Source organism: Scyliorhinus torazame, chromosome 11 (genome assembly GCF_047496885.1).
Source record: "Scyliorhinus torazame isolate Kashiwa2021f chromosome 11, sScyTor2.1, whole genome shotgun sequence".
NCBI lineage: Eukaryota > Metazoa > Chordata > Chondrichthyes > Carcharhiniformes > Scyliorhinidae > Scyliorhinus > Scyliorhinus torazame.
In genome coordinates, this window is record NC_092717.1 from 119924880 (window position 1) to 119952747 (window position 27868).

The 27868-nt window shown below is 49.2% G+C and overlaps 1 protein-coding gene across 7 annotated transcripts in view; it reads right to left on the bottom strand.

Moving 5' to 3' along the window:
* LOC140385490 (clavesin-1-like) overlaps nucleotides 1-27868 on the bottom strand; it is a 271602-nt gene that overhangs the window by 87602 nt on the left and 156132 nt on the right. For all 7 annotated transcript variants that reach the window (XM_072467706.1, XM_072467707.1, XM_072467702.1 and 4 more), the window contains one exon: nucleotides 23716-23951. In XM_072467706.1, coding sequence (XP_072323807.1) covers nucleotides 23716-23951 — 236 coding nt within the window. The remainder of the gene's footprint in view (nucleotides 1-23715; nucleotides 23952-27868) is intronic.

A 27868-nucleotide genomic window follows, 5' to 3' on the forward strand; every position in this document is an offset into this window, starting at 1 on the left:
CGTCACAGCTGTCTCCAACACCCTCCACCATCTCAGAGACACTCACCTCAGTTGGGCACTTTAGTAAACAGATTCCTGGGACACTATCTGGTGCGCACCCCACAACTGCTCCGGTACAGCAGGTGGAGGTAGGAACACCTGAGGTGGCGGACGATCAAAGGTCAGGCTGATCCCAGGAACTAGCTGCTGACCAGGCGGGTTTGGAGCTTCAGGAACGGACAATCCCATCAATCATGGAGATGTAGTCGTAGAGCCAGGGACTACATGTGGGGTTGTCGGTGAGCATCCAGTACTTGCAGGTGCAGTTGGAGCCGTCCAACTCTTTGCAGGAGCAGGAAGTGGTGCCGACCATGCGTGACACCCAGGCCAACACCGCATGGGTGGCGTCCATGGTGGAGGCCTTGGGGGAGAGGGTATTGGCTCTGATTCAGCATGTCCAAGGCTTGGGGCATTCTGTGCAGGCGCTTGCCAAGGCCCAGGGTAAGGTTACTGACTCACAGGCAACATGTGCCAGAACCACCTGGAAATCGCAGCGAAGTGTGACCCAGTTACATCAGGACATGGCTGGGAACGTCGGCGGCATTGCCTAGGCGCTGGCCGACGTGGCGCAGACACAGAGGGAGGTGGCCCAGTCCCAGAGGGAGATGGCACAGTCAAAAGAACAAAGAACAAAGAAATGTACAGCACAGGAACAGGCCCTTCGGCCCTCCAAGCCCGTGCCGACCATGCTGCCCGACTAAACAACAACCTTCTACACTTCCTGGGTCCGTATCCTTCTATTCCCATCCTATTCATACATTTGTCAAGATGCCCCTTAAATGTCCCTATCGTCCCTGCTTCCACTACCTCCTCCGGTAGCGAGTTCCAGGCACCCACTACCCTCTGCGTAAAAAACTTGCCTCGTACATCTACTCTGAACCTTGCCCCTCTCACTTTAAACCTATGCCACCTAGTAATTGACCCCTCTACCCTGGGGAAAAGCCTCTGACTATCCACTCTGTCTATGCCCCTCATAATTTTATATACCTCTATCAGGTCTCCCCTCAACCTCCTTCGTTCCAGTGAGAACAAACCGAGTTTGTTCAATCGCTCCTCATAGCTAATGCCCTCCACACCAGGCAACATTCTGGTAAATCTCTTCTGCACCCTCTCTAAAGCCTCCACATCCTTCTGGTAGTGTGGCGACCAGAATTGAACACTATACTCCAAGTGTGGCCTAACTAAGGTTCTATACAGCTGCAACATGACTTGCCAATTCTTATACTCAATGCCCCGGCCAATGAAGGCAAGCATGCCGTATGCCTTCTTGACTACCTTCTCCACCTGTGTTGCCCCTTTCAATGACCTGTGGACCTGTACTCCTAGATCTCTTTGACTTTCAATACTCTTGAGGGTTCTACCATTCACTGTATATTCCCTACCTGCATTAGACCTTCCAAAATGCATTACCTCACATTTGTCCGGATTAAACTCCATCTGCCATCTCTCCGCCCAAGTCTCCAGACAATCTAAATCCTGCTGTATCCTCCGACAGTCCTCATCGCTATCCGCAATTCCACCAACCTTTGTGTCGTCTGCAAACTTACTAATCAGATCAGTTACATTTTCCTCCAAATCATTTATATATACTACAAAGAGCAAAGGTCCCAGCACTGATCCCTGTGGAACACCACTGGTCACAGCCCTCCAATTAGAAAAGCATCCCTCCATTGCTACTCTCTGCCTTCTATGGCCTAGCCAGTTCTGTATCCACCTTGCCAGCTCACCCCTGATCCCGTGTGACTTCACCTTTTGTACTAGTCTACCATGAGGGACCTTGTCAAAGGCCTTACTGAAGTCCATATAGACAACATCTACTGCCCTACCTGCATCAATCATCTTAGTGACCTCCTCGAAAAACTCTATCAAGTTAGTGAGACACGACCTCCCCTTCACAAAACCGTGCTGCCTCTCACTAATACGTCCATTTGCTTCCAAATGGGAGTAGATCCTGTCTCGAAGAATTCTCTCCAGTAATTTCCCTACCACTGAAGTAAGGCTCACCGGCCTGTAGTTCCCGGGATTATCCTTGCTACCCTTCTTAAACAGAGGAACAACATTGGCTATTCTCCAGTCCTCCGGGACATCCCCTGAAGACAGCGAGGATCCAAAGATTTCTGTCAAGGCCTCAGCAATTTCCTCTCCAGCCTCCTTCAGTATTCTGGGGTAGATCCCATCAGGCCCTGGGGACTTATCTACCGTAATATTTTTTAAGACACCCAACACCTCGTCTTTTTGGATCACAATGTGACCCAGGCTATCTACACCCCCTTCTCCAGACTCAACATCTACCAATTCCTTCTCTTTGGTGAATACTGATGCAAAGTATTCATTTAGTACCTCGCCCATTTCCTCTGGCTCCACACATAGATTCCCTTGCCTATCCTTCAGTGGGCCAACCCTTTCCCTGGCTACCCTCTTGCTTTTTATGTACGTGTAAAAAGCCTTGGGATTTTCCTTAACCCTATTTGCCAATGACTTTTCGTGACCCCTTCTAGCCCTCCTGACTCCTTGCTTAAGTTCCTTCCTACTTTCCTTATATTCCACGCAGGCTTCGTCTGTTCCCAGCCTTTTAGCCCTGACAAATGCCTCCTTTTTCTTTTTGACGAGGCCTACAATATCACTCGTCATCCAAGGTTCCCGAAAATGGCCGTATTTATCTTTCTTCCTCACAGGAACATGCCGGTCCTGTATTCCTTTCAACTGCCACTTGAAAGCCTCCCACATGTCAGATGTTGATTTGCCCTCAAACATCCGCCCCCAATCTATGTTCTTCAGTTCCCGCCTAATATTGTTATAATTAGCCTTCCCCCAATTTAGCACATTCATCCTCGGACCACTCTTATCCTTGTCCACCAGTACTTTAAAACTTACTGAATTGTGGTCACTGTTACCGAAATGCTCCCCTACTGAAACATCTACCACCTGGCCGGGCTCATTCCCCAATACCAGGTCCAGTACCGCCCCTTCCCTAGTTGGACTGTCTACATATTGTTTTAAGAAGCCCTCCTGGATGCTCCTTACAAACTCCGCCCCGTCTAAGCCCCTGGCACTAAGTGAGTCCCAGTCAATATTGGGGAAGTTGAAGTCTCCCATCACCACAACCCTGTTGTTTTTACTCTTTTCCAAAATCTGTCTACCTATCTGCTCCTCTATCTCCCGCTGGCTGTTGGGAGGCCTGTAGTAAACCCCCAACATTGTGACTGCACCCTTCTTATTCCTGATCTCTACCCATATAGCCTCACTGCCCTCTGAGGTGTCCTCTCGCAGTACAGTCACTGGCTGATGTGACAGAGGCCCAGAAGGTGGTGGCACAGTCAGTGGGTGATGTGGTGCAGTCCCAGATGGAGATGGTCCACTCCCCGTGCTCCATGGCCGTGAGCGTGCAGACCCTGGTCGAGACGGTAGCAGGCCTCCAGGATTGGCAGCGCCAGGTGGTGGGGGAGCCTCAGGGGATAGCTGCTTTCGCACCCTCGTCCCATTCGGTAGCCTGGGAGCCATTGTGCACCTCAAGGGAAGAGGGGGTGATGGGGTTCATGCTGTTGACTCTCGTAGCGGAGGTGCCGGAATACCCCAGCACCTCGGACTCTCCCCCCCACCCCCCTCCCGCCACCCCTACTGTCACTGGCGCATCTGGTGGGCAGCGGACAGAACGGAGCAGCACCTCGCCACCTGGGACACCCAAGCTGCACCGGTCGCCCCAGAAGAGGCCTGCCAACGGGGACCCAGGTCACAGGGCAGGAATCACAGCAGGCTGCCTCCACTCCTGCTGTATCATCTGGGGAACTACCTAGGCATAGTGTTAGGGTCTGTAAGGCCAGAAAGTTCGACACCAGTTGAGTTGGCATGGGTCCTACCAGGTGGACTGTGGAAAGTGCTACTGTCGGCAGACATTTTTGAAGATTCTGCTTTCAGGATAGGTAAAGATATTTATAATAGATGCCATCAGTTCTGAATTGGATGTATATTCCATCAACATTCCCATCCAATGCCCCAGAAAGCATGGCAGCGAAGAATGTACTGAATTGCACAGGGGCTATGACTCATTGCTGCTTTGCACCACTTGTTATGTCAAAGGGGTCAGTATATTCACTACATTCAGTGCCATTGGCAGTATTCCCATTGTGAAACTGCTGTATCAGACTTACAGCTTCATCAGGACATCCAAGTTTGGCTTATACATTCCATGAGGCCTCTCTGCGTCAAAGGTCTTCTTCAGGTCTAAGAAAGCACATTCATTTTCCATCTGTTGTTCATGGCATTTCCCTTGTAACTACCAAAAGGGTAAGTTCATGTCACAAATGTCAAGATGTATCACAATAGCCAGCACTCACTAAAGCAACTTAACAGGATCATCTTCACCAAGAAGATACTCTACAGATGTCTACAGGAGTAGGATTGCTGATCAGATTTGCATCTTCTCCTAAATATCACATTTTGGACCCGTTCACTCACCAGCCTACTTTGACTCCTGGTGAAGTAAAACCTTGATTTAAAAATTCTCCTCCTTGTTTCCAAGACCACCACCCGTTCCCCTCCCCCATGGCCTCACCCTTCCCTACCTCTGTAATCTCCTTCAGCTCCACAACCCACCGAGATATCTGTGCTCCTCCAATTTTGACCTCTCATATATCCCAGATTTTAATTACTCAACCACTCATGGCCATGCCTTCAGCTGCTAGGTTCCTAAATTCTGGAATTCGCTCCCTCTCCAGCTTGCTACCCGCAGAGGCGGGGGTGGGGGGGTGGAGGGGAGCGGTGGTATGGGGTGGAGAGGGATAGGGGTGACGCACCGGAGAGGTGACCACTGGCTGAGCTGGGATCCCTGGCCCACCCACGCCACTGTTCCCATTGGCAGGCGTCTTCTGGTGCAACTGGGGCTAGATGGGCCCAGCTGCTGCTCAGGTGTCCCAGATGGCGTGGTGCCACCCTGTTCTGCCCGCTGCCCATCGGATGCGCCAGGGAAAGGAGGGGGTGGGGGGAGCAGTCCGAGGGGCTGTGGTATTCTGGCACCTTCCCTGCGGGAGTCACCGACACAGGCCCCATCACCTCCTCCTCCCTCGAGGTGCCCGGTGGCCCCCGGGCTACTCCATTGGGGGTGAGGGGGTGCGAGCAGAGGTAACCCCTGGAGGCTTCCTCTCCACCTGGCACTGCCAGTCCTGGAGGCCTGCCCTCGTCCAATCAGGGTCTCCATGCTTGTGTCCGTGGAGCATAGGGAGTGGATCACCTCCCTCAGGGACTGTGCCACATCACCCTGTGACTTTTCCATTACCTTCTGGGTCTGTGCCACAGCAGCCAATGCCCAGGCAATACCGCTGACGCCCCCAGCCATGACCCGCTGTGACTGGTCACGCTCTGGAGTGCCGCTGCAATGTCCATGTGGCCCTGGTACATGTATCCTGGGCTTCAGCCACCATTCACACAGACTGTCCCAGGCCTTGGACATCCTGACCCATGACCAATACCTTTGTTCCCAATGTCTCCACTGCGGACGTTACCCATGCGGTGTTGGTCTGGGTGGCATGCTGACACACCCTCATGCAGTCCCTAGCTCTGTGACTGCATCTGCACCAGCGATGGTACTTGTGGTGGTATGTATTAGGGGTAATACGGTACACCATGAATGCCGAGGAGCTATTGGAGGACAGATGCTGGGTCCCGATTGGATCTGCCGCCTACTGGGCTCCACCCAGATAGGCGGGGTATAAGAACCCGGTTTACTCCCCGCAGCTACATTCTGTGACTGAGCTGCTGGGGAACAAGTCTGCTCAATAAAGCCTCGATTGAAGTTCTCTACGTCTCGCCTCGTGTGTGATCGATGGTGCTACAGTACTGCCCTTTCTAGAACTCCAAAACCCATCTGCACGGCAGCCAATCCCTGCGGTCTGGCCGCTCTCCGACTGTCCACCCCTTTGGGTGTTCCTACCTCCACCTGCTGTACCACAGCATGTATGTGGTGCGCACCAGATGGTGCCCCAGGAGCATCTTTACTAAAGTGCCCAACCGAGGTGAGTGTCTCTGGGATGGTGGAGGTTATTGGAAACAGCTGCGTTGGGATGTTAGTGGCATCCCCAGACTGGTGCTCCGGGTTGTCTCGGGCTGCGGTTTGAGGGCTCCCATCGCTGTCCCTGTCGCTGTCCCTGTCCTGTTCCTCGCTGCTATCTGTTACGTTCTTGTACAGTGACAATTACTGAGTCAGCATACTAAAGAACATCTAGTTCAAGACTAGTTAATTTTATCGTAGTATAATAAACTATGGGTAGGAAACTAATGCTATCAAACTGGAACTAATACAAATACAACGGATTTCTCCTACAGACTCTCTCCAGGCTACAGTGTCAGTATTACTAGCCTGACACCTACTGGTTAGAGGCTATACATATTTACACATACACTTGTTTATGCATAGCACTACATCCCCTTTCCTTGAGATTTTGAAGAAGACATATAATACATTATTTCAGTAAATATTACATGTGATATTCATAAGAATGTATTTTACATCATGTACAATTATATTGTCCATTCACAGGTCCAACCATACCGGTTTCTTTCTGTTTCTCATTGATCGTCTCAACTTTGGTAAATCTGGTGAATCTGTGAAAGTTCTGAATTTCTGTAGGTACATCTAGTATGATTGTATCATTGCTCTGAACATCATTCTGTATATTGACATTTAACTCGTTTACTGCTTATGTCGGTTTCGATAAATGTAAATTTTCATATACATCCTCGCCTTGCTGTTCAGCAACAGGTTATTTAACTTTTAGGAGTGCTCATCCATTCCTCCTTAAAACCTGTTCTTGCTCAGTTATCACAGAATGGGACCTTGGATCTGTTTTCTGCAATACCTTAGCACGTGTTGACTAGCCATCAGGATCCTCCACTCTCACCATGTCATTTGGTTTCAAAGGTTTCAGACTCCTGGTAGACTTGGCATAATATTCCTTTAGTTTCTTCTTCTGAGATTCCATTTGATCTCTTATCTTCTCATTCAGCCTTTGCTTGGTATGGCATGGCAGAATTGTTCATAGTTTCTGATTCATCATCATTTCTGCTGGCGATAAACCACAACTTAATGGAAATGTTCGATAGCTTAGCAGTGCTAAATGTGGATCATCTTGACTGTCCAGAGCCTTCTTGAGTAATTGCTTGACTATCTGAACCCTTTTTTCTGCTCTGCCATTTGATTGCGGGTATAATGGACTTGATGTTACATGCTTAAAATCATATTGCCTGCAAATTCCTGCCATTCTTTACTGTTGAAGCATGGTCCATTATCACTCATTGCTACCTCAGGTACTCCATGTCGTGCAAACGTTGCTTTTGTATGCATGATTACACAATTTTCTGATGAGCTAGATAATTGTGCTACCTCTGGTAATTTGAATAATAATCTACCGTTACCAAATATTGTTTACCATTAGGGTAGAATAAGTCTATCCCAACTTTTTGCCAAAGAGCTGACACAATTTCACCTATTTTCATCGGTTCCTTTGCTTGTCGATATTGATATCATTGACAAGTGGTACAATTTTCCACCATGTTCTGTATATCTTGTTTATTCCCAGCCAATAGACAGTATCTCACGCTCTTCGCTTGCATTTCTCGATTCCAAGGTGACCCTCATGAATCTTTTGTAGCATCTCCTTGCGCAGAGACTGTGGAATTGCGATTCTCTCTTGCCTCAGTAATAAACAATTTGCTACACTTAGCTCTGATCATATGTGATAATATTTAGAACCTGAACCTTTTGGCCATCCATTGTTGAGATTGTGTACCACCATTTGTAGTACTTCATCCATCCCTGGTTCTTCAGCAATCAATTTTGACTTTGCATCTGACACTGTAATCATATCTACATGAACCTGCCCATCCTCTCCAATGGAATTGTCATCTTGTGCTGTTGCAGCTCTAGACAATGCATCCGCTACCACAATATGCTTGCTAGGTGTATAGATTAATTAAAAGTCATATCTCTGAAGTTTCATCATCAGACGTTGAATATGAAGAGACATCTCGAATTCCGGTTGCGGTGATGCCTTGCTCGCCGCACGTTTCGGCGGCTCCAGCTCCGACGGACCTTCGGGCTCTTTTAAGAGCCCCAACGGGGAATTTTTTGACGACGCAACCCGGTGTGGGGTGTGTGAGAAGGGAGTCCCCCCCCCCCCCCAACGAAGGAGGAAAAAACCGCCGGCGGCGGCTGCAGCGCGAGGAATCGTCGACCAAAGGGTCAGAAAGAGAGAAGCACAAGATGGCGGCGGAGAAAGTGCAGGCGACATGGGGGCCTGAGCAGGATGAAATTTTGAGACGGTGCGTGGAGCTGCTGAAGAGGGAGGTGCTGACCCCGATGCTACAGGCAATTGAGGGGCTCAAGGAGACGCTAAAGACCCAGGAGGCAGAGCTCCGCGTGGTGGAGCAGAAGGTGACAAATAATGAGGATGAGATCCTGGGCCTGGCGGTTAAGACACAGACGCACGAGGCACTTCATAAAAAGTGTACTGAAAGGATCGAGGCCCTAGAAAACGGAGCGCGAAGGAAGAACCTTCGGATACTGGGTCTCCCTGAGGGTGTGGAAGGAGTGGACTGTGGAGCTTATGCAAGTACGATGCTGAGCTCACTGATGGGTGCTGAGGCCCCTACGGGTCCCTTGGAGGTGGAGTGGGCACATCGGATCCCGGCGAGAAGACCAAAAGTGGGAGAACCACCCAGGGCGATAATCGTGCGATTTCACCGCCTTAAGGATAGAGAAGAGGTCCTGAGATGGGCTAAAAAGGTGCGGAGTAGCAGATGGGAGAATGCAGTGGTACGGGTGTACCAGGATTGGAGTGCGGAGGTGGCGAGAAGGAAGGCGAGCTTTAACCGAGCCAAAGAGGTGTTGCATAAAAGGAAGGTGAAGTTCGGGATGCTGCAGCCGGCAAGACTATGGGTCACGTATCAGGAGAGACACCATTATTTCGAGACGGCGGAGGAAGTATGGACCTTTATCAAAGAGGAGAAATTGGATCGGAACTGAGGGACTGATGCTGCAGGAAATGTTATTGTTAATGCTATGGTTGAAGTTAATTGAGAAGTAAATCGGGAAGGGGGGAGACATGGGGAAATGTGGGCGCCGGTGAGGGGGGAAAGACGGGACATAGCTGGAGAATGGGGATGGGGAGGGGAAAGGGAGCTGCGCCATAAGAGGCGGGTCAGGTAAAGGGATGTTCCCGCGCCAGAAAGAATAAGGCGGGAAGACAGGCGCAAGGCGGATGGGAATTCCCCACACGGGGGGGTCGAGGAGTGAGCAGGAGTAGCCGGGGTCAGTTGAAGTCAGCTGACTTACGGAAGTAATATGGGGGGAGCAATCACGCTAGAAAGCGATCTAGCCGGGGGGGGGGGGGGGGGGGATCAACTGGGTTGCTGCTGCGGAAATCCAAAAGGAAATGGCTAAAGAGTGGGTGGACGGGGATGGTGTGCGACGCTGGGAGAGCGAGTGGGAGCGCGGAGGCGGGATATGGGACTGGCCGAGAGAAGGTAATGGCTAGTCGACACGGGAGGGGGGGAGGTAGCCCCCTAGTGAGGCTGATCACGTGGAACGTGAGAGGCCTGAACGGACAGATAAAAAGGGCCTGAGTGCTCGCGCATTTGAAAGGACTAAGGGCAGACGTGGTTATGCTCCAAGAGACGCACCGAAAGGTGGCGGACCAAGTTAGGTTAAGGAAAGGATGGGTGGGACAGGTGTTCCACTCAGGACTAGACGCAAAGAACAGAGGGGTGGCCATTTTGGTGGGGAAACGGGTAGCATTTGATGCAAAGAACATCGTAGCAGATAGCGGAGGTAGATATGTAATGGTGAGTGGCAGGCTGGAGGGAATGGAGGTCGTGTTGGTTAATGTGTATGCCCCAAACTGGGACGATGCGGGATTTATGAGACGGATGCTGGGGCGTATACCGGACCTGGAGGTAGGAAACTTGATTTTAGGAGGGGACTTTAATACGGTGCTGGACCCGGGGCTAGATAGATCCAGCTCAAGGACCGGAAGAAGGCCGGCAGCGGCCAAGGTACTTAAGGGGTTTATGGACCAAATGGGGGGAGTGGATCCATGGCGATTTCTTAGACCTAGGGCTAGGGAGTTCTCCTTCTTCTCCCATGTCCATAAAGTGTACTCCCGGATAGATTTTTTTGTTTTGGGAAGGTCGTTGATCTCTAGGGTGGAAGAAGCTGAGTACTCAGTCATAGTGGTTCCGGACCATGCCCCACATTGGGTGGACCTGGAATTAGGAGAGGAAAGGGAGCAGAGAACACTCTGGCGATTAGATGTGGGATTGATGGCGGATGAGGGAGTGTGTGCAAGAGTGCGGGGGTGTATTGAGAGATACCTGGAGGTCAATGACGACGGCGAGGTCCCTGTGGGAGTGGTATGGGAAGCACTAAAAGCGGTGGTCAGAGGAGAGCTGATCTCCATTGGGGCCCACAAAAGGAAAACAGAGGCCAAGGAAAGGGAAAGATTACTGGGGGAGATTTTAAGGGTGGATAGGGAATTTGCAGAGACCCCGGAGGAGGAACTGTACAGGGAGAGGAGACGACTCCAGACGGAGTTTGACCTTCTGACCACCAGAAAGGCGGAGGTACTGTGGAGGAAGGCACAGGGGAGGAGGTATGAGTATGGGGAAAAGGCTAGTCGCCTGTTGGTTCATCAGTTGTGAAAGAGGACAGCAGCGAGGGAGATAGGAGGAATTAGAGACGAAAGGGGAGACACGGTGCGAAAGACAGGAAAGATAAATGAGGTGTTCAAGACCTTTTATGAGGGACTGTATAGGTCTCAACCCCCAGAGGGAGAGGAGGGGATGCGGCAGTTCCTGGACCAATTGAGGTTCCCGAAAGTGGAGGAGCAGGAGGTGGTAGGCCTGGGGGCACCGATTGGGGTGGACAAGGTTATTAAGGGACTGGGAAGCATGCAAGCAGGGAAGGCCCCGGGACCAGATGGGTTCCCGGTGGAATATTACAGAAAATATGTGGACTTGTTGGCCCCGTTGATGGTGAGGACGTTCAATGAGGCCAGGGAAGGGGGGACTCTACCCCCGACGATATCGCTAATTTTGAAGAGGGATAAAGATCCGTTGCAGTGCGGGTCCTATAGACCTATTTCATTATTGAACGTGGACTCCAAACTGTTGGCAAAGGTACTGGCATCGAGGATAGAGGACTGTGTCCCAGGGGTGGTGCACGAAGACCAGACAGGGTTCGTAAAAGGGAGACAACTGAATGTTAACGTGCGACGACTATTAGGGGTGATAATGATGCCCCCAGTGGAGGGGGAGGCAGAGATAGTGGCAGCAATGGATGCAGAGAAGGCATTTGATAGGGTGGAGTGGGAGTATTTATGGGAAGTGTTAAGGAGGTTTGGGTTCGGGAACGGGTTTATTAGCTGGGTTAGACTTCTTTATGGGGCTCCAACGGCAAGTGTAGTTACGGGTCGACAAAAATCGGAGTATTTCCGACTATATAGGGGAACAAGACAGGGATGCCCGCTGTCTCCATTGTTGTTCGCGTTGGCAATTGAACCTCTGGCCATGGCGTTGAGAGACTCCAGGAAATGGAGAGGGGTGATTAGAGGGGGAGAAGAACACCGAGTCTCGTTATACGCAGATGACCTATTGTTATACGTGTCGGACCCAGCGGGGGGGATGATAGAGGTTATGCGAATGTTGAGGGAGTTCGGAGATTTCTCGGGGTATGGGCTAAACATGGGGAAGAGTGAATTATTTGTGATACATCCAGGGGACCAGAGTAGAGAGATAGAAGGCTTGCCTCTAAGGAAAGTGGAAAGAAACTTCCGATACCTGGGGATTCAGATCGCTAGGAGCTGGGGAACCTTGCACAGACTTAATCTGACACGGCTGGTAGAACAAATGGAGGAGAACTTCAAGAGGTGGGACATGCAGCCTCTGTCGCTGGCGGGCAGGGTGCAAGCAATTAAGATGATGGTCCTCCCGAGGTTCTTATTTGTATTTCAATGTCTCCCTATACTAATCACTAAGACCTTTTTTAATAAAATAGACAGGAGCATAACGAGCTTCGTGTGGGCAGGGAAAGTTCCGAGAGTAAGGAAGGGGTTCCTTCAGCGTAGTAGGGACAGAGGAGGATTGGCACTACCGAACTTGGGCGATTACTATTGGGCCGCCAATGTGGCAATGATACGTAAATGGATGATGGAGGGTGAGGGAGCGGCGTGGAAAAGACTGGAAAGAAAGTCCTGTAAAGGGACGAGTTTAGAGGCGCTGGTGACGGCGCCGCTACCGTTCTCACCTAAATAGTTTACCACGAACCCGGTGGTGGCGGCAACATTGAATATCTGGGGACAGTGGAGGCGACAGAGAGGGGTGCGGGGAGCCCTGGTGGGGTCCCCAATCAGGAACAACCATAGGTTCGCCCCAGGAAGAATGGATGGACGATTTCAGAGCTGGCACCAGTTGGGAATTAGGAGGGTGGGAGATTTATTTATAGATGGGACTTTTGCGAGCTTGGGAGCATTAGAGGAAAAGTATAAGTTGCCCCGGGGAAATTTCTTGCGATATATGCAGGTGAGGGCGTTTACTAGACAACAGGTGAGGCAATTTCCGTTGCTCCCGACACAGGGGATTCAGGACAGAGTGCTTTCAGGGGTGTGGGTCGGAGAGGGCAAGGTGTCAGAGATATACCGAGAGATGAGGGAAGAGGGGGAGGAGTCGGTGGGCGAATTAAAAGGAAAGTGGGAAGAAGAACTAGGGGAGGAGATAGAGGAGGGTATGTGGGCTGATGCCCTAAGCAGGGTAAATTCCTCTTCCTCATGCGCCAGGCTTAGCCTGATTCAATTTAAGGTGCTACATAGAGCACACATAACGGGAGCAAGATTGAGCAGGTTCTTTGGAGTGGAGGACAGGTGTGGGAGGTGTGGCGGGAGCCCGGCAAACCACGCACATATGTTTTGGGCGTGCCCGGCACTGGAAGGGTATTGGAAGGGAGTGACGGGAGTGATATCGAAGGTGGTGAAGGCCCGGGTCAAACCAGGCTGGGGGTTAGCTCTATTTGGAGTTGCGGATGAGCCGGGAGTGCAGGAGGCGAAAGAGGCCGACGTTGTGGCCTTTGCGTCCCTAGTAGCCCGGCGCAGGATCCTACTCATGTGGAAGGAGGCGAAACCCCCCGGACTGGAGGCCTGGGTAAATTATATGGCGGGGTTCATTAAATTGGAGCAGATAAAGTTTGCCCTGAGAGGGTCGGCTCAAGGGTTCACCAGGCGGTGGCAGCCATTTCTCGACTACCTAGGGGAACGTTAGAGGGAAGACAGATGACCAGCAGCAGCAACCCAGGGGGGTGGGGAGGGGGGGGGAGGGGTTTAGTTTAGTTTATGTCAAAAGATAATGGGGTTTTGTTATTTGTGTATTGTTAAAAATTTCTTTATTGTTACGTTTGCTTTGTAAGGGGGGAAAAATTGTTGTCTGGAAAAAACTTTCAATAAAATATATATTTTTTAAACTTTTTTAAAAATGAAGAGACATCTCACTGAGATTCTTCTTGACTATTACAACCAGCGGTCTATGATCTATATCGACAATGAACGTAGGTAGACCATATATGTAGCTGTGTAATTTCTCCAAACCAAACCATTCACTAGCCCTAAACACTCTTTTTCTATTTGTGCATAACGACATTCAGATTCTGTCATAGATCTTGAAGCATATGCTACTGGTTTCCAATCACTACTGTTATGGGCCAGGGTTTAGAGAACCCCAAAGTGTATCATGGAGTTCACCTGACCCACAACTTTTAATAGATTCTGGTATGGGGAGCACACGGCCCACTCTACAGGTGTGGTACAGCAGAAATGGAAAAGTATTTTTTAAAGCAAAACAATATTTATTCTATGAACTCATGTTAACCTTTTTAAAACATACAGTGAACATCTTAGCAACCATTAGTTCAAATACAACCATCAAAGAATACAACACTAAGTAATCCTTTAAGCATTCCTTTTAACATCCATAGGACTTAAAACACCTTTTACCAGAAGCACATCAGGTTACAGTCACTACTGTTATTAGTTTTGAATCACTAGGATCGATTTAGTCTTTAGATTACAGAGAGAGATTCATATACTTTCTGGCTGTGACTGCAGCTATCCAGCTCTGAAAATGAAACTAACACACACCCTGCAGCAAACAGCCGAAAACAAAAGTAAAAGGCTGACAGACAGCCCAGCTCCACCCACTCTCTGACATCACTGCAGTAATAAACACCCATTTCTTAAAGGTACTCTCACTACAGATATTTATATACACACCCATTTATAAACACCCATTTCCTAAAGGTACTCTCACATGACACTACCATTTTCCTGTTGCAGCAATACTGCACCTAGACCATCCTTCAATGCATCTGTTGGAACCTTGGTATTTTTTGTTGGATCTAAAAATGTTAATACTGGTGTGGTGGTTAGAGCTTTCTTTCATGTTATCTATTCTTGTTGATGCTGTTCAGTCCAAGTAAAGTTGTTCCCTTTCTTCAGGACATCTCTAAGACATGCTGTCGTAGCTGAGAGATTTGGTATGAACTTTCCAATGAAGTTGATCATGCCCAGTACTCTTAATACTCCCTTTTTATCTACAGGTTGAGGCATATTTATGATGGCTTGTATCTTCATGTCATCAGGCTTTATTCCTTGACCAGATAATCTGTCTCCCATGAACGTTATTTCCTTTACTGACATTTGGCCTTATTGAGTCATAGCCCATTTCTTCTGAAATTTTGTAATACCCTAATTAGCCTGTCATTGTGTTCCTCTTGGGTGGAACCCCAAATTATGATGTCATCGACGTATACACAAAACACTCTGAATGCCTTCAACAATATGTTGTATCGCTCTGTGGAATATTTATGATGCTAAGATTATGAAGACAGCGATATCCACCAAACGCAGTGTTGAATGTACAGCACTTGGTACTTTCTTCATCTAGCTTGAGCTGCCAGAATCCTTGCGGAGCATCAGGTTTGTTGAAATATTTTGCACAGGACATCTCACTTGTGATCGCCTCTCTTTTAGGTATCGGATAGTATTCCCTTTTTATATTCCCATTTAAATCTTTGGGATCCATACATATTCGAAGATCATTGTTTCTTGTCTTACACATACCATCAAATTGATCCACTCTGTTGGCTCTTCAATCTTTTTTTACAATGCCAAGATGTATTATCCTGCCTAATTCTACCTTTAGATGGTCACGTAGTGGTGCTGGGACTCTTCTCAGAGCATGTATCACTGGTTGTGCATCATTTTTTAATGGAACCTTGTAAGTGAAAGGTAAAACACCAAAACCCTGGAATATCTCTGGAAAAGCCTGCACAATGGACTCCACTGATCCGCTATGTGTGATCAATGCACAGTCCGTGCTACTCGCTCTTCTCACCAGCCCAAGTGCTTCACACACTTCATCACCTAATAACGATTCACCACCTTCAGCAACTATTGAGAATTTTAATTTGTGCACTTCATTTTTTGCTTGTACATCCAATTCACACATTCCCAATGTGTAAATCTTCTGACCGTTATAGTCCTTCAAGAAGACTGGTTTGTTCAATATTCTCATTTTTAATTGCATAGTCTTGATATCACTGATGCTTATGAGGATTGCTCTTGCTCATGTATCTAACTTCACAATGATAAGCGATCGATTTATCAACAAATAAACTGTCCATTTGTCCTTTGTCACTATTCCAGTATCACTTTTATCACTTTTTGTTCTTGTAGGCGACATTTTATTCTTTTTGGCTGTTTGCCCTGTCTTCATCTGAGACTACATCAATAAAAATTGTGCCTTAAAAATTAATGTCATCAATTGTATTAATTGACTTCTCTGCATTAACCTTTTTGCTTGTGAAACATTGTTTTGCAAAATGGTTTCCTCTTTTGCACTTTGTGCAAATTTTGCCGTAAGCTGGACATTGCCTCAGTAGATGACTGTTTCCACATCTTTCGAATGTAATGGCTGCTTCTGTCGAGCGTTTAAAATGGCCGCCACTGCTGAGACCACTTTTTACATTTGAGTGCATCACATCATATATATCATCTGCATCGCTCCCAATTTTCACACCAAAACTTTGTGCATTCATAGAACATAGAACATAGAACATAGAACAATACAGCGCAGTACAGGCCCTTCGGCCCACGATGTTGCACCGAAACAAAAGCCATCCAACCTACACTATGCCATTATCATCCATATGTTTATCCAATAAAATTTTAAATGCCCTCAATGTTGGCGAGTTCACCACTGTAGCAGGTAGGGCATTCCACGGCCTCACTACTCTTTGCGTAAAGAACCTACCTCTGACCTCTGTCCTATATCTATTACCCCTCAGTTTAAAGTTATGTCCCCTCGTGCCAGCCATATCCATCCGCGGGAGAAGGCTCTCACTGTCCACCCTATCCAACCCCCTGATCATTTTGTATGCCTCTATTAAGTCTCCTCTTAACCTTCTTCTCTCCAACGAAAACAACCTCAAGTCCATCAGCCTTTCCTCATAAGATTTTCCCTCCATACCAGGCAACATCCTGGTAAATCTCCTCTGCACCCGCTCCAAAGCCTCCACGTCCTTCCTATAATGCGGTGACCAGAACTGTACGCAATACTCCAAATGCGGCCGTACCAGAGTTCTGTACAGCTGCAACATGACCTCCCGACTCCGGAACTCAATCCCTCTACCAATAAAGGCCAACACTCCATAGGCCTTCTTCACAACCCTATCAACCTGGGTGGCAACTTTCAGGGATCTATGTACATGGACACCTAGATCCCTCTGCTCATCCACACTTTCAAGAACTTTACCATTAGCCAAATATTCCGCATTCCTGTTATTCCTTCCAAAGTGAATCACCTCACACTTCTCTACATTAAACTCCATTTGCCACCTCTCGGCCCAGCTCTGCAGCTTATCTATATCCCTCTGTAATCTGCTACATCCTTCCACACTATCGACAACACCACCGACTTTAGTATCGTCTGCAAATTTACTCACCCACCCTTCTGCGCCTTCCTCTAGGTCATTGATAAAAATGACAAACAGCAACGGCCCCAGAACAGATCCTTGTGGTACTCCACTTGTGACTGTACTCCATTCTGAACATTTCCCATCAACCACCACCCTCTGTCTTCTTTCAGCTAGCCAATTTCTGATCCACATCTCTAAATCACCCTCAATCCCCAGCCTCCGTATTTTCTGCAATAGCCTACCGTGGGGAACCTTATCAAACGCTTTGCTGAAATCCATATACACCACATCAACTGCTCTACCCTCGTCTACCTGTTCAGTCACCTTCTCAAAGAACTCAATAAGGTTTGTGAGGCATGACCTACCCTTCACAAAGCCATGCTGACTATCCCTGATCATATTATTCCTATCTAGATGATTATAAATCTTGTCTCTTATAATCCCCTCCAAGACTTTACCCACTACAGACGTGAGGCTCACCGGCCTATAGTTGCCGGGGTTGTCTCTGCTCCCCTTTTTGAACAAAGGGACCACATTTGCTGTCCTCCAGTCCTCTGGCACTATTCCTGTAGCCAATGATGACATAAAAATCAAAGCCAAAGGTCCAGCAATCTCTTCCCTGGCCTCCCATAGAATCCTAGGATAAATCCCATCAGGTCCCGGGGACTTATCTATTTTCAGCCTGTCCAGAATTGCCAACACCTCTTCCCTACGTACCTCAATGCCATCTATTCTATTAGCCTGGGGCTCAGCATTCTCCTCCACAACATTATCTTTTTCCTGAGTGAATACTGACGAAAAATATTCATTTAGTATCTCGCCTATCTCTTCAGACTCCACACACAATTTCCCATCCCTGTCCTTGACTGGTCCTACTCTTTCCCTAGTCATTCGCTTATTCCTGACATACCTATAGAAAGCTTTTGGGTTTTCCTTGATCCTTCCTGCCAAATACTTCTCATGTCCCCTCCTTGCTCGTCTTAGCTCTCTCTTTAGATCCTTCCTCGCTACCTTGTAACTATCCATCGCCCCAACCGAAACTTCAATGTGCTGATATGTTGCGCAGCTAGTTCACTAGCGTGGCAAATCTTAATCATGTCTTCTAACCGAAGCTCATACTCCCGTAAGAGACGTTCACGCACCTTAGGGGCAGCACGGTAGCATGGTGATTAGCACAATTGCTTCACAGCTCCAGGGTCTCAGGTTCGATTCCCGGCTTGGGTCACTGTCTGTGTGGAGTCTAAATTGCCCTTAGTGTTGGGTGGGGTTACTGGGTTATGGGGATAGGGTGGAGGTGTAGACCTTGGGTAGGGTGCTCTTTCCAAGAGCCGGTGCAGGCTCGATGGGCTGAATGGTCTCCTTCTGCACTGTAAATTCTATGATATTATCATTATTTACTTGAAAGACCATTTGATCCCGAATCATTGAGTATTTTAAAGTCGCAAAGTTACACATTTGTGCTTTTTATTTGAGGTCGGTAATAAAGCCATCAAAATACTTGCCAGTCTTCTGCGTGTGTGTTCTAAATATGTATCGTTCAAAAGTTTCAAGCAACCCCCCCCAGGGAGTGAACACCAGAGGTGATCGTCTCCCTGGATGCAGAAAAGGCTTTTGACAGAGTCGAGTGGAGCTACCTCCTCAAGGTACTGGAACGGTTTGGGCTAGGAGCGGGATTCACTGCCTGGGTGAGGCTCCTGTACAACGCTCCCAAAGCAAGTGTCCGAACTAACATTACCAGCTCTGAATACTTCCAGCTACAGAGAGGAACAAGACAGGGCTGCCCCCTGTCCCCACTCTTGTTCGCGCTAGCGATCGAACCCCTGGCGATAGCCCTGCGGGATGCAAAAAGCTGGAGGGAATCCTGAGAGGAGACAGAGAGCACAGAGTCTCACTCTATGCAGATGACCTGCTCCTCTTCGTCTCAAAGCCACAGGAGGGACTGAAGGCAATACTGCAATACTGAAAGAGTTTGGAACCTTCTCCGGCTACAAACTTAACCTGGGCAAAAGTGAGGCATTCCCAGTGACCCCAAAAGGGAGAGGGACAGAGCTGAAGGGGCACCCGTTCAAAACGGCCCAGTACAGATTCCGTTACCTGGGGATCCAAATAGCCAGAGACTGGACACAGATCCACAAGTGGAACCTGATCAGCCTGGTGAAGGAAGTAAGAAAAGACCTTCAACGATGGGACTCACTCCCACTCACCCTGGCGGGAAGAGTGCAGACGATCAAGATGAACGTACTGCCAAGGCTCCTCTTCCTGTTTAGATCCATCCCAATCTTCATCCCCAAGGCCTTTTTCCAAAACATAGACAGGATAATCATGGCATTTGTGCGGGCGGGCAAGAACCCGAGAATTCCCAAACACACACTGCAAAGAGGGAAAGTCAGAGAGGGGCTAGCTCTACCGAATCTACAATTCTACCACTGGGCAGCAACGGCAGAAAAAGTGAGGGGAAGGGTACAAGAACCCGACACAGATTGGGTACAAATGGAGGAGGCATCCTGTAAAGGAACAACACTCTGGGCCCTGGCCACAGCAGCACTCCCATCCTCCTCAACAAGGTACACAACAAGCCCAGTGGTAGCGGCCACGCTGAGAACGTGGACCCAGTTGAGACAGCACTTTGGGATAACCAAAATGTCCCTTATGGCCCCCATCTGCGGCAATCACAGATTCCCCCCCAGCCACGCTAGATACCACCTTCAAAAGCTGGAGGTGGGACAGGGGCACACTGACGGTCGGAGACTTCTACGTAAGGTGCAGACTGGCGACACTGGATGAACTGACGAGGACGTGGAAACTAGCAAGAGGACAGGAATTGAGACACCTCCAAATAAAACACTTCCTCCGCAAAGAGACAATAGGGTACCCCGGGGCCCCAGAAAGCACACTACTAGAGGACCTGATAGGCACAAGCAGCGAGAAGGGGGGCTATGTGGGAAAATATATGGACAGCTACTGGACAGAGCCCGGACTCCACTGGACGGGACCAGACAAAAATGGGAGGATGAACTGGGGACAGAGGTGGGATGGGGACTCTGGAGCGAAGCACTGAGCAGGGTGAGCTCCACCTCCTCCTGCGCAAGGCTAAGCCTAATGCAGCTCGAAGTGGTGCACAGAGCGCACCGGACCAGAACCCGAATGAGCAGATTTTTCCCGGAGGTGGAGGACAAATGTGAACGGTGCCAGAGGAGCCCGGCCAACCACACCCACATGTTTTGGGCTTGCCCCAAGCTTGCTGGGTTCTGGACAGCCTTCTCCGAGGCAATGTCCAAGGTTGTGGGGGTGAGTGTGAAGCCATGCCCAATAGTGGCAATCTTCGGGATATCGGAGCAGCCAGAGCTACACATGGGGAAGGGGGCCAACGCCCTTGATTTTCGCTTCCCTAATCGCACGCCGGAGAATCCTGCTCGGCTGGCGATCGGCAGCACCACCCAAAGCTGCAGACTGGTTCGCTGACCTCTCGGAGTTTCTCCACCTGGAGAAGATTAAGTACGCCATCCGAGGGTCAGAGGAAGACTTCCTGTATACTTGAAAACCTGTTCGAGGCCAGCAACGAGGAGTAAGCCAGGGAAAAAAAAGATGAAGAACCAAAGGACTGCGCAACCCGGGGGGAGGGTTTAGAAAAATGGGGGAAACCACAAGAGAAGAGGAAGGGTGCTGAAACCAATGGGAGGGGGGGGGGGGGAAGTGGATATCATAGACCGATCCAGAGGGCAGCAAAATGTACATACAGTTAGTCAAATGAAGGACAAATCAAATCTCTCTGTAAAATAAAGCAAATTAGCGCGGGCAAGAAAAATGTAACGTATATAAATAACAACTGTTTATAAATAGGAGAACAGCCAATAAAAAGATTTTCAAAAAAAAAGTTCAAGCAAAGCGCAACAAATTTATTATGACGGCATCAAAGCTTTTACTATTGTCCTCTGATTATATATCAATTAATTTCAGTCAAAATTTCTAACATGATTCTCACAGCCATTAGATATGAAAGGTTGCAAATCTCAATCACCAACACGGAGCAGAGGGCAATGGATCTGATCGGCGGGGTGGGAGAGCAGGCAGCTGCAGAGGTCGGCATGGGACAGCCAAATGATCCCCCAATGTGTTGCGATGTCCCTCCGGCATGTGAGCCTTCCCCCCACGATATGCCTACCCTTGATCTTACCATACATCCTGGGCGGGATTCTCCACTCCCGCGCCGAAGTGCCCACGCCGTCGTGAACGCCGTCGAGGTTCATGACGGCGCAAAACGGCCCGACCGATTCAGGGCCCGATAATGGGCTAGGAGCGGGGCCACGTCATTTACACGCACCAGGCCTTGTCGCCGCGTAAAGGCGGCGCCGCATACATGACGCGGCCGGCGCCGCATAACTGGCGTCACCCGCGCATGCGCGGTTGCTGTCCTCTCCGAGTCCGCCCCGCAAGAAGATGGCAGACGGATCTTGCGGGGCTGCGGAAGAAAGGAGGTCCTCCTTCAGAGAGGACGGCCCGACGGTCGGTGGGCACCGATCGTGGGTACCCCCCGGTGCAGGATCCCCCCCCCGCAGGCCGCCTCCCCCCCAGCGTTCCCGCGCTGTTCCCGACGGCAGCGACCAGGTGTGGACGGTGCCGGGGGGAACCCGCCGTTTTGGGCTGGTCGCTCAGCCCATCCGGGCCTGAGAATAGCAGGGGTGCCGGAGAATCGTCATTTTGGGTGTCTCCGGCGATTCTCCAGCCTGCGGCCCGCGGAACTCGATGGGGCCGTTCCTGACGCTTGGGAGAATACTCTGTCAATCACAGTCAGGTGTGAAACCTGGGTTAAGGAAAAGGGCAGACATGTCAAAAGCGTCACTTTCAAAGGTGACACCATCAGAACAGATGGGATGGAAGTGGAGAAACTGGGAGAATGGGATGGAGTCCATATAGGAAGCAGGGTGTGAAGAGCTGTAGTTAAGGTAGCTGTGAGAGTTGCTGTGCGTGTAATGAATATTGGTGGTCAGACTATCACTAGAAAGGTCAAGGAGGTGAAGTGAAGTGTCAGAGATGCACCATGTGAAGGTGAGAGCGGGGAGGATATTGGAAGTAAAATCAATAGATTGTTCTATGTCCAGACAAAAGCATGAAGCAACAACGATATAGTCATGATGTAACGGAATAAGCTTTTTTTTAGCATTGGATACACTGTCATTTACAATTTGAGCAGAGTGTTTTATTAGAAGACAAGTGTCAAATTGTCTGCATTATTTCAATTATTTTCAAAATGGTAGTTCCACCAGGAACAGCACTGGTGATGAACATCACAGGAGAAACCTGGACTGAGTTGCCAGGGTTGACTTTAAAAAAACAATGTTACTTTTGACCTCTGGCAGTACAGTGATCAATAGGCTGAAACATTAACAGCACAATAGTCAAAAGTCATCACTTAAAGGACCTTCATCATCCAGTCACAAATTAACTAGTAAATTGAGATGGGTATGGTGATCTAATTGATCATATAGTAATGAAATGGATCTATTTTTTAAATTCATGAAATTGAAACATAAAGGGCAGTGCAATGACATACTCAGATACTATTCCATGGAATTTAGGGCATAGCCACAATTCTGGCAACTTCTCGAAAGCTAATTTCCTGATCTCAGCCATAATGGTGTAGCAAGATGCCAAGCTGGGCTAAGAAATGATTTCGTAAAAACCGACCGGGTTTGACTCTATGTGATAGTGTAAAATGAATGTCAGTGGACCAGCAGCCACTTGTTCATCTGTCCAGACTTGTTCCATTGAAGTCACAATTAACCCCTAATAGTTTCCACAGTAGATTGTTCCCGACTGATCCAGGATCAAATCCAGCCTCAAACATCACAGAGAGGCAGAACTGCCCCCTTCAATTAATTTTGTCAACATTTCTAACGTGATTCTCACAGCCACTTTGGAAGTTAGCCACCTTTCTTACAACAATGTTGATTTACCTTAATAAAACCTGAACTCCAAGGCTGACTAGAGCATTTTTATTTTATGATGTTATTCTCATTTACTCCCCTCCCCTACTGCAGGCAGTGATTCAGTGATACAGGTCACATACTCTGACCTCCCTCTGGTAGCTGTCCAAGTGGCCATGTTTTATGGTTAAGCCTCAGAGGCGAGTGTCAGCAGGTTATTTGACTCCAGGGCTTTGCACACAAGACTGATCACATCCTCACCTGCACACATGCACATTCCAGCAGGAGGTCAGCTGGAAATTCTTCTCCTTTCTGGTCAATGACGATGCTTTCAGCCATATGGCTCAGCCTAGCTGAGATCAGGGCTGTGTGCACAGCCTGGTTCTGTTTGCCTCAATGCTATGGCACACAGTCCATCTGCCCATTAAAACAGTGGGTGACTTTAATCTGACATTATTATAACATGCAATAAAAAATAAGGAACATGAGTAGACTTTGAAATCTGCAGCAGAAATCCAGTAAGTAGTTGAACCCACAGGGGCTGTTTAGCACAGGGCTAAATCGCTGGCTTTGAAGGCAGACCAAGGCAGGCCAGCAGCACGGTTCAATTCCCGTAACAGCTTCCCCGAACAGGCGCCGGAATGTGGCGACTAGGGGCTTTTCACAGTAACTTCATTTGAAGCCTACTTGTGACAATAAGCGATTTTCATTTCATTTCATTTCATATAATTAGACTGCACAAACCTCTTCATATGCTTGGGAGAACGACTGCTGTCACGATTATCCAGCATGTCTTTTACATGCATTGAATTGTAGGAATTGCAGGGATATTCAGTGTCGTCATTGTACTCCGGACCAAGCAGTGTCCGGGCCCAGGTTCCCATATCATATGGCGGTAGGGTGCCTCCAAACTCAGATGGCAGATACTCTGGATGGATTAGCTGATGTAGACTGTTTAAGTTGTTGCCATGGAGAAAGATCTGAAACAAAAAGAATGAAATATGAAAAACAATCACAATGTGGTAAATTCAAATCATTAGTGCTAAACTGAATTGCATCAAAGCTAGAAAAATATCCATTTAATGAAAGTTTGTTTTAATTGAGATTTCAAAGCATCAAATATCCAGAATCTATGAACTGCATAAATAATTTTGACTCCTAATAGTCATAGATAAATACATGTTTCTTATTATTTTTAGAAACAAATCACTCCTTCTGAGGTGATGATTTAGTGGTGTAATCCACCATGTACTGTTAAATATTGCTAACGTTTTCTATGCTCTGTGTTATCACCATGCTAGCTGTGAAGCCCTTCATGGTAGGAATTCAGTTGCTTACTATTTCAGGCATTTAGCCAAAATTGAAATTATGAACAGCTCAAAATGGAGATAATTTATTCTGCTGATGGCATTATAACATTCAGTATAATCCAATTCTCAAATACATGTCATAGAATTATCACAGAATTTACAGTGCAGAAGGAGGCCATTTGGCCCATCGAGTCTTGGAAAGAGCACCCTACCCAAGGTCAACACATCCATCCTATCCCCATAACCCAGTAACCCCACCCAACACTAAGGGCAATTTTGGACACTAAGGGCAATTTATCATGGCCAATCCACCTAACCTGCACATCTTTGGACTGTGGGAGGAAACCGGAGCACCCGGAGGAAACCCACACACACATGGAAGGATGTGCAGACTCCGCACAGACAGTGACCCAAGTCGGAATCGAGCCTGGGAACCTGGAGCTGTGAAGCAATTGTGCTATCCACAATGCTACCGTGCTGCCCTTTAGAATTTACAGTGCAGAAGGAGGCCATTCGGCCCATCAAGTCTGCACCAGCTCTTGGAAAGAGCACCCTTCTTAAGCCCACACCTCCACCCTATCCCCGTACCTCAGCAACCCCATCTATCACAAGGGCAATTTATCGTGGCCAATCCACCTGACCTGCACATCTTTGGACTGTGGGAGGAAACCGGAGGACCCGGAGGAAATGCGCACACACACAGGGAGGATGTGCAGACTCCGCACAGTGACCCAAGCCGGAATCGAACCTGGGACCCTGGAGCTGTGAAGCAATTGTGCTATACACAATGCTACCATGCTGCCCACTAATGGCACAATGTTTAACACAAGGCTGCAAAATAATAACAGATGAGCAAATCCGATCGCACCATCTTTGTTCACCCACCCAGGAAGGCATGATAGGCACGATTCAGCGGACTCAAATGAAAGTCCGTTTTTGGGCGCGTTTGGCGGGGAATTTCACGTTGGTCGCATTGGCGAGATCGCTGCCTGCATTCAACGGCACGTAGAGCCAAAAATCAACCCCCACAATATTCTCGACACTACTGGCTCCCTTGCTGTCTGATTCATCTGTCTTGCACCTCAGCAGTTCGCCGGTCCCATGGGGGAGTGGCTTTTAAGCCCCCACCAGACACTCCCAGTCAACACACAAACATAGCCTGTTCCTCACTTTGAGCATGACAACCTCACCGTTGTGGATGTAAGGCAGGGCACCTTGTTCCCCTAAGGTGGTCGGAGGACCAGGAGCAGGGTCAGCAATGCCACCTGGGAGGCAGTGCCAGCGGCTTTCAGTGGGGGCAGCATGACAAGGGGGAATGCCGTCCAATGTCGGAAGAAGATGATCGACCTGACATTCATTCCGCCTGCCACCCCTGAAATCCCCAAATCCCCTCTTCCACCTCGCACCTTCCCCACATCAGATCTACGAGTTTGTTCCTCAGAACTACCTGGTACCCAACATACAACCCCTTCATGTTCAGGTGTGGTACCCACAAATGCCACCTGCCATAACCCCCCCGAGCTTGCGGTTCACAATGTACTATCTTTGTCCCTGAAGGAGAAGATAGCCCATAATAAATGGGAAAGAGAGAAGATGGAGGGAGGAATCGGAGAGATTCGAATCCTCACCCCCCTATGAGGAAGGGCACTGCGGGATTGTCCGAGGAGAGGGCAGTCACCGACAGGGAGATTGACCTGCGGCAGAAAGATGAGGATCCACTGACCCTTCACCAGATGACTTGTCTCAAGTGAGTTGCTCATGTCAGACAAAATGACCCTTCCCTCTCAGTGGCCACATATCCATTGTCTCGCTGGATCACCATCTGATGAGGCCGGGCCATCCGGAGTCGTAGCCCCGGCCCCGGAACCCAAGAGACCACCTCGGAGGAGAGCTCCAAGGAGACCACCAGCAGCAAGACATTGCAGCTTCCCATCCACCGGTGCAGAGACAGACACTTCAGTGGGCAACATTAGTGGACAGGCTTCTGGGGCACAATCTGGTGAGCACCATACAGTTGCTGATGCACATCGGGTAGAAGCAGGAGTACCCAAGGGAGACAGCTGTCGGATGTCTGCTGGATCCTAGAGTACAGCTGGGTCCCAGCCAAATGCCGAGACTGGACAAGGTTCTCCCAGAGTTGAAGCAGATGATAGGACATGGCCACGCGATTCGGTGGGGTGGAGGGGGGGGGGGATGTCAGCGACAAAGCCGAATGGAGGAGTCCCAAAGCTGCAGACGCAGGAGATGGTACCGACAATGCGTGGCACCGAGGCCAACGTTGCTAGTGTGGCGAACACTGTGGAAAACCTGGACCACGACAGTGATCCAAGGTCAAAAGCCCTTGATGCAGATCCCACTCAGAGGATAACAACATAGCAACATAGAAAATAGGAGCAGGAAGAGGCTATTCGGCCCTTCGAACCCGCTCCGCCATTCAATATGATCACAGCTGATCATCCAATCCAATAGCCTAATCCCGCTTTCCCCCATATCCTTTGATCCCATTCACCCTAGGTCCTATATCTAACTGCTTCTTGAAAACATACAGGGTGGGATTCCCTGTTGGGTTCCTATTCACCAGCAGCGTACTCACGCCTGCGGATTTCCCGGTGGGGTGGGGGTGGCTAGAGTAGGAAACGCCATTGGCCGGCTGCCGGGACGGGAGATCCCCCTGCCAGCGGGTGCGCACGGTGCCAGAAAACGTGTCTGGCGGGCCAGAGAATCCCACCCAGAATGTTTTGACCTCAACTACTTCCTGTGATAACGAATTCCACAAGCCAACCACTCTATGAGTGAAGACATTTCTCCTCATCCCTGTCCTAAATGGTCTAGCCCTTTTCCTCAGACTGTGTTTCCTTCAACACAGGCCCATCACCCTCGAGTGATGTTACACAGACCCTTGGAGTGGAGAAAATTGTGGTCAGGGAGAGGGTGGTGTGATGGGGATGAAATGGGGGGTATGGGGAAGGGAATGGGGTGGGAGGAAAGTGAGGGGGAAAGCGTGGGGATTGGGGTAGAGGGAAATGTGGAGGAGGGAGATAAATGGGGTGAGGGAATGGCAGGGAGGGGGCAATTGTAGGGGGGAAGTGAGCTAAATGGGCGGGGGTCTGAGGCGAATCTAGAGACGATGAGGGCCTCCCTGGTCCTCCTCACATGTCGGACCCTTGTCGCCGCCTGTCCTCCATCCTCCAGTTCCTCCTCAGGCCCATCCTCCAACCACTCCTGGACACTCATCTTCCTCCTCAGATGAGGCCACATATTCCTCCACATCCTCCTGCTCCTCCTCCTCCTCCTCCAGGATATCACCCCGCTGCTGTGCCAGATTGTGGAGGACACAGCAGACCACCATAAAACTGGAGAACCTCTGGGGGGTGTACTGCAAGGCTACGCCAGAGCGGTCAAGGTTTCGGTGCCATATCTTTGGCAGCCAGATGCTCTGCTCAATGCCAGCGTGGGCCTCATTATACAGGGGTGGGGTGGGTGGGGGATGGTGGGGGTGGGTGGGGGGAGATAAAGGGGTTAAAATGGGGAAGGCAGGACGGGAGGAGGTAAATGACAGGGGGTTGGGTGTTAGTCAGCTAGTTCTT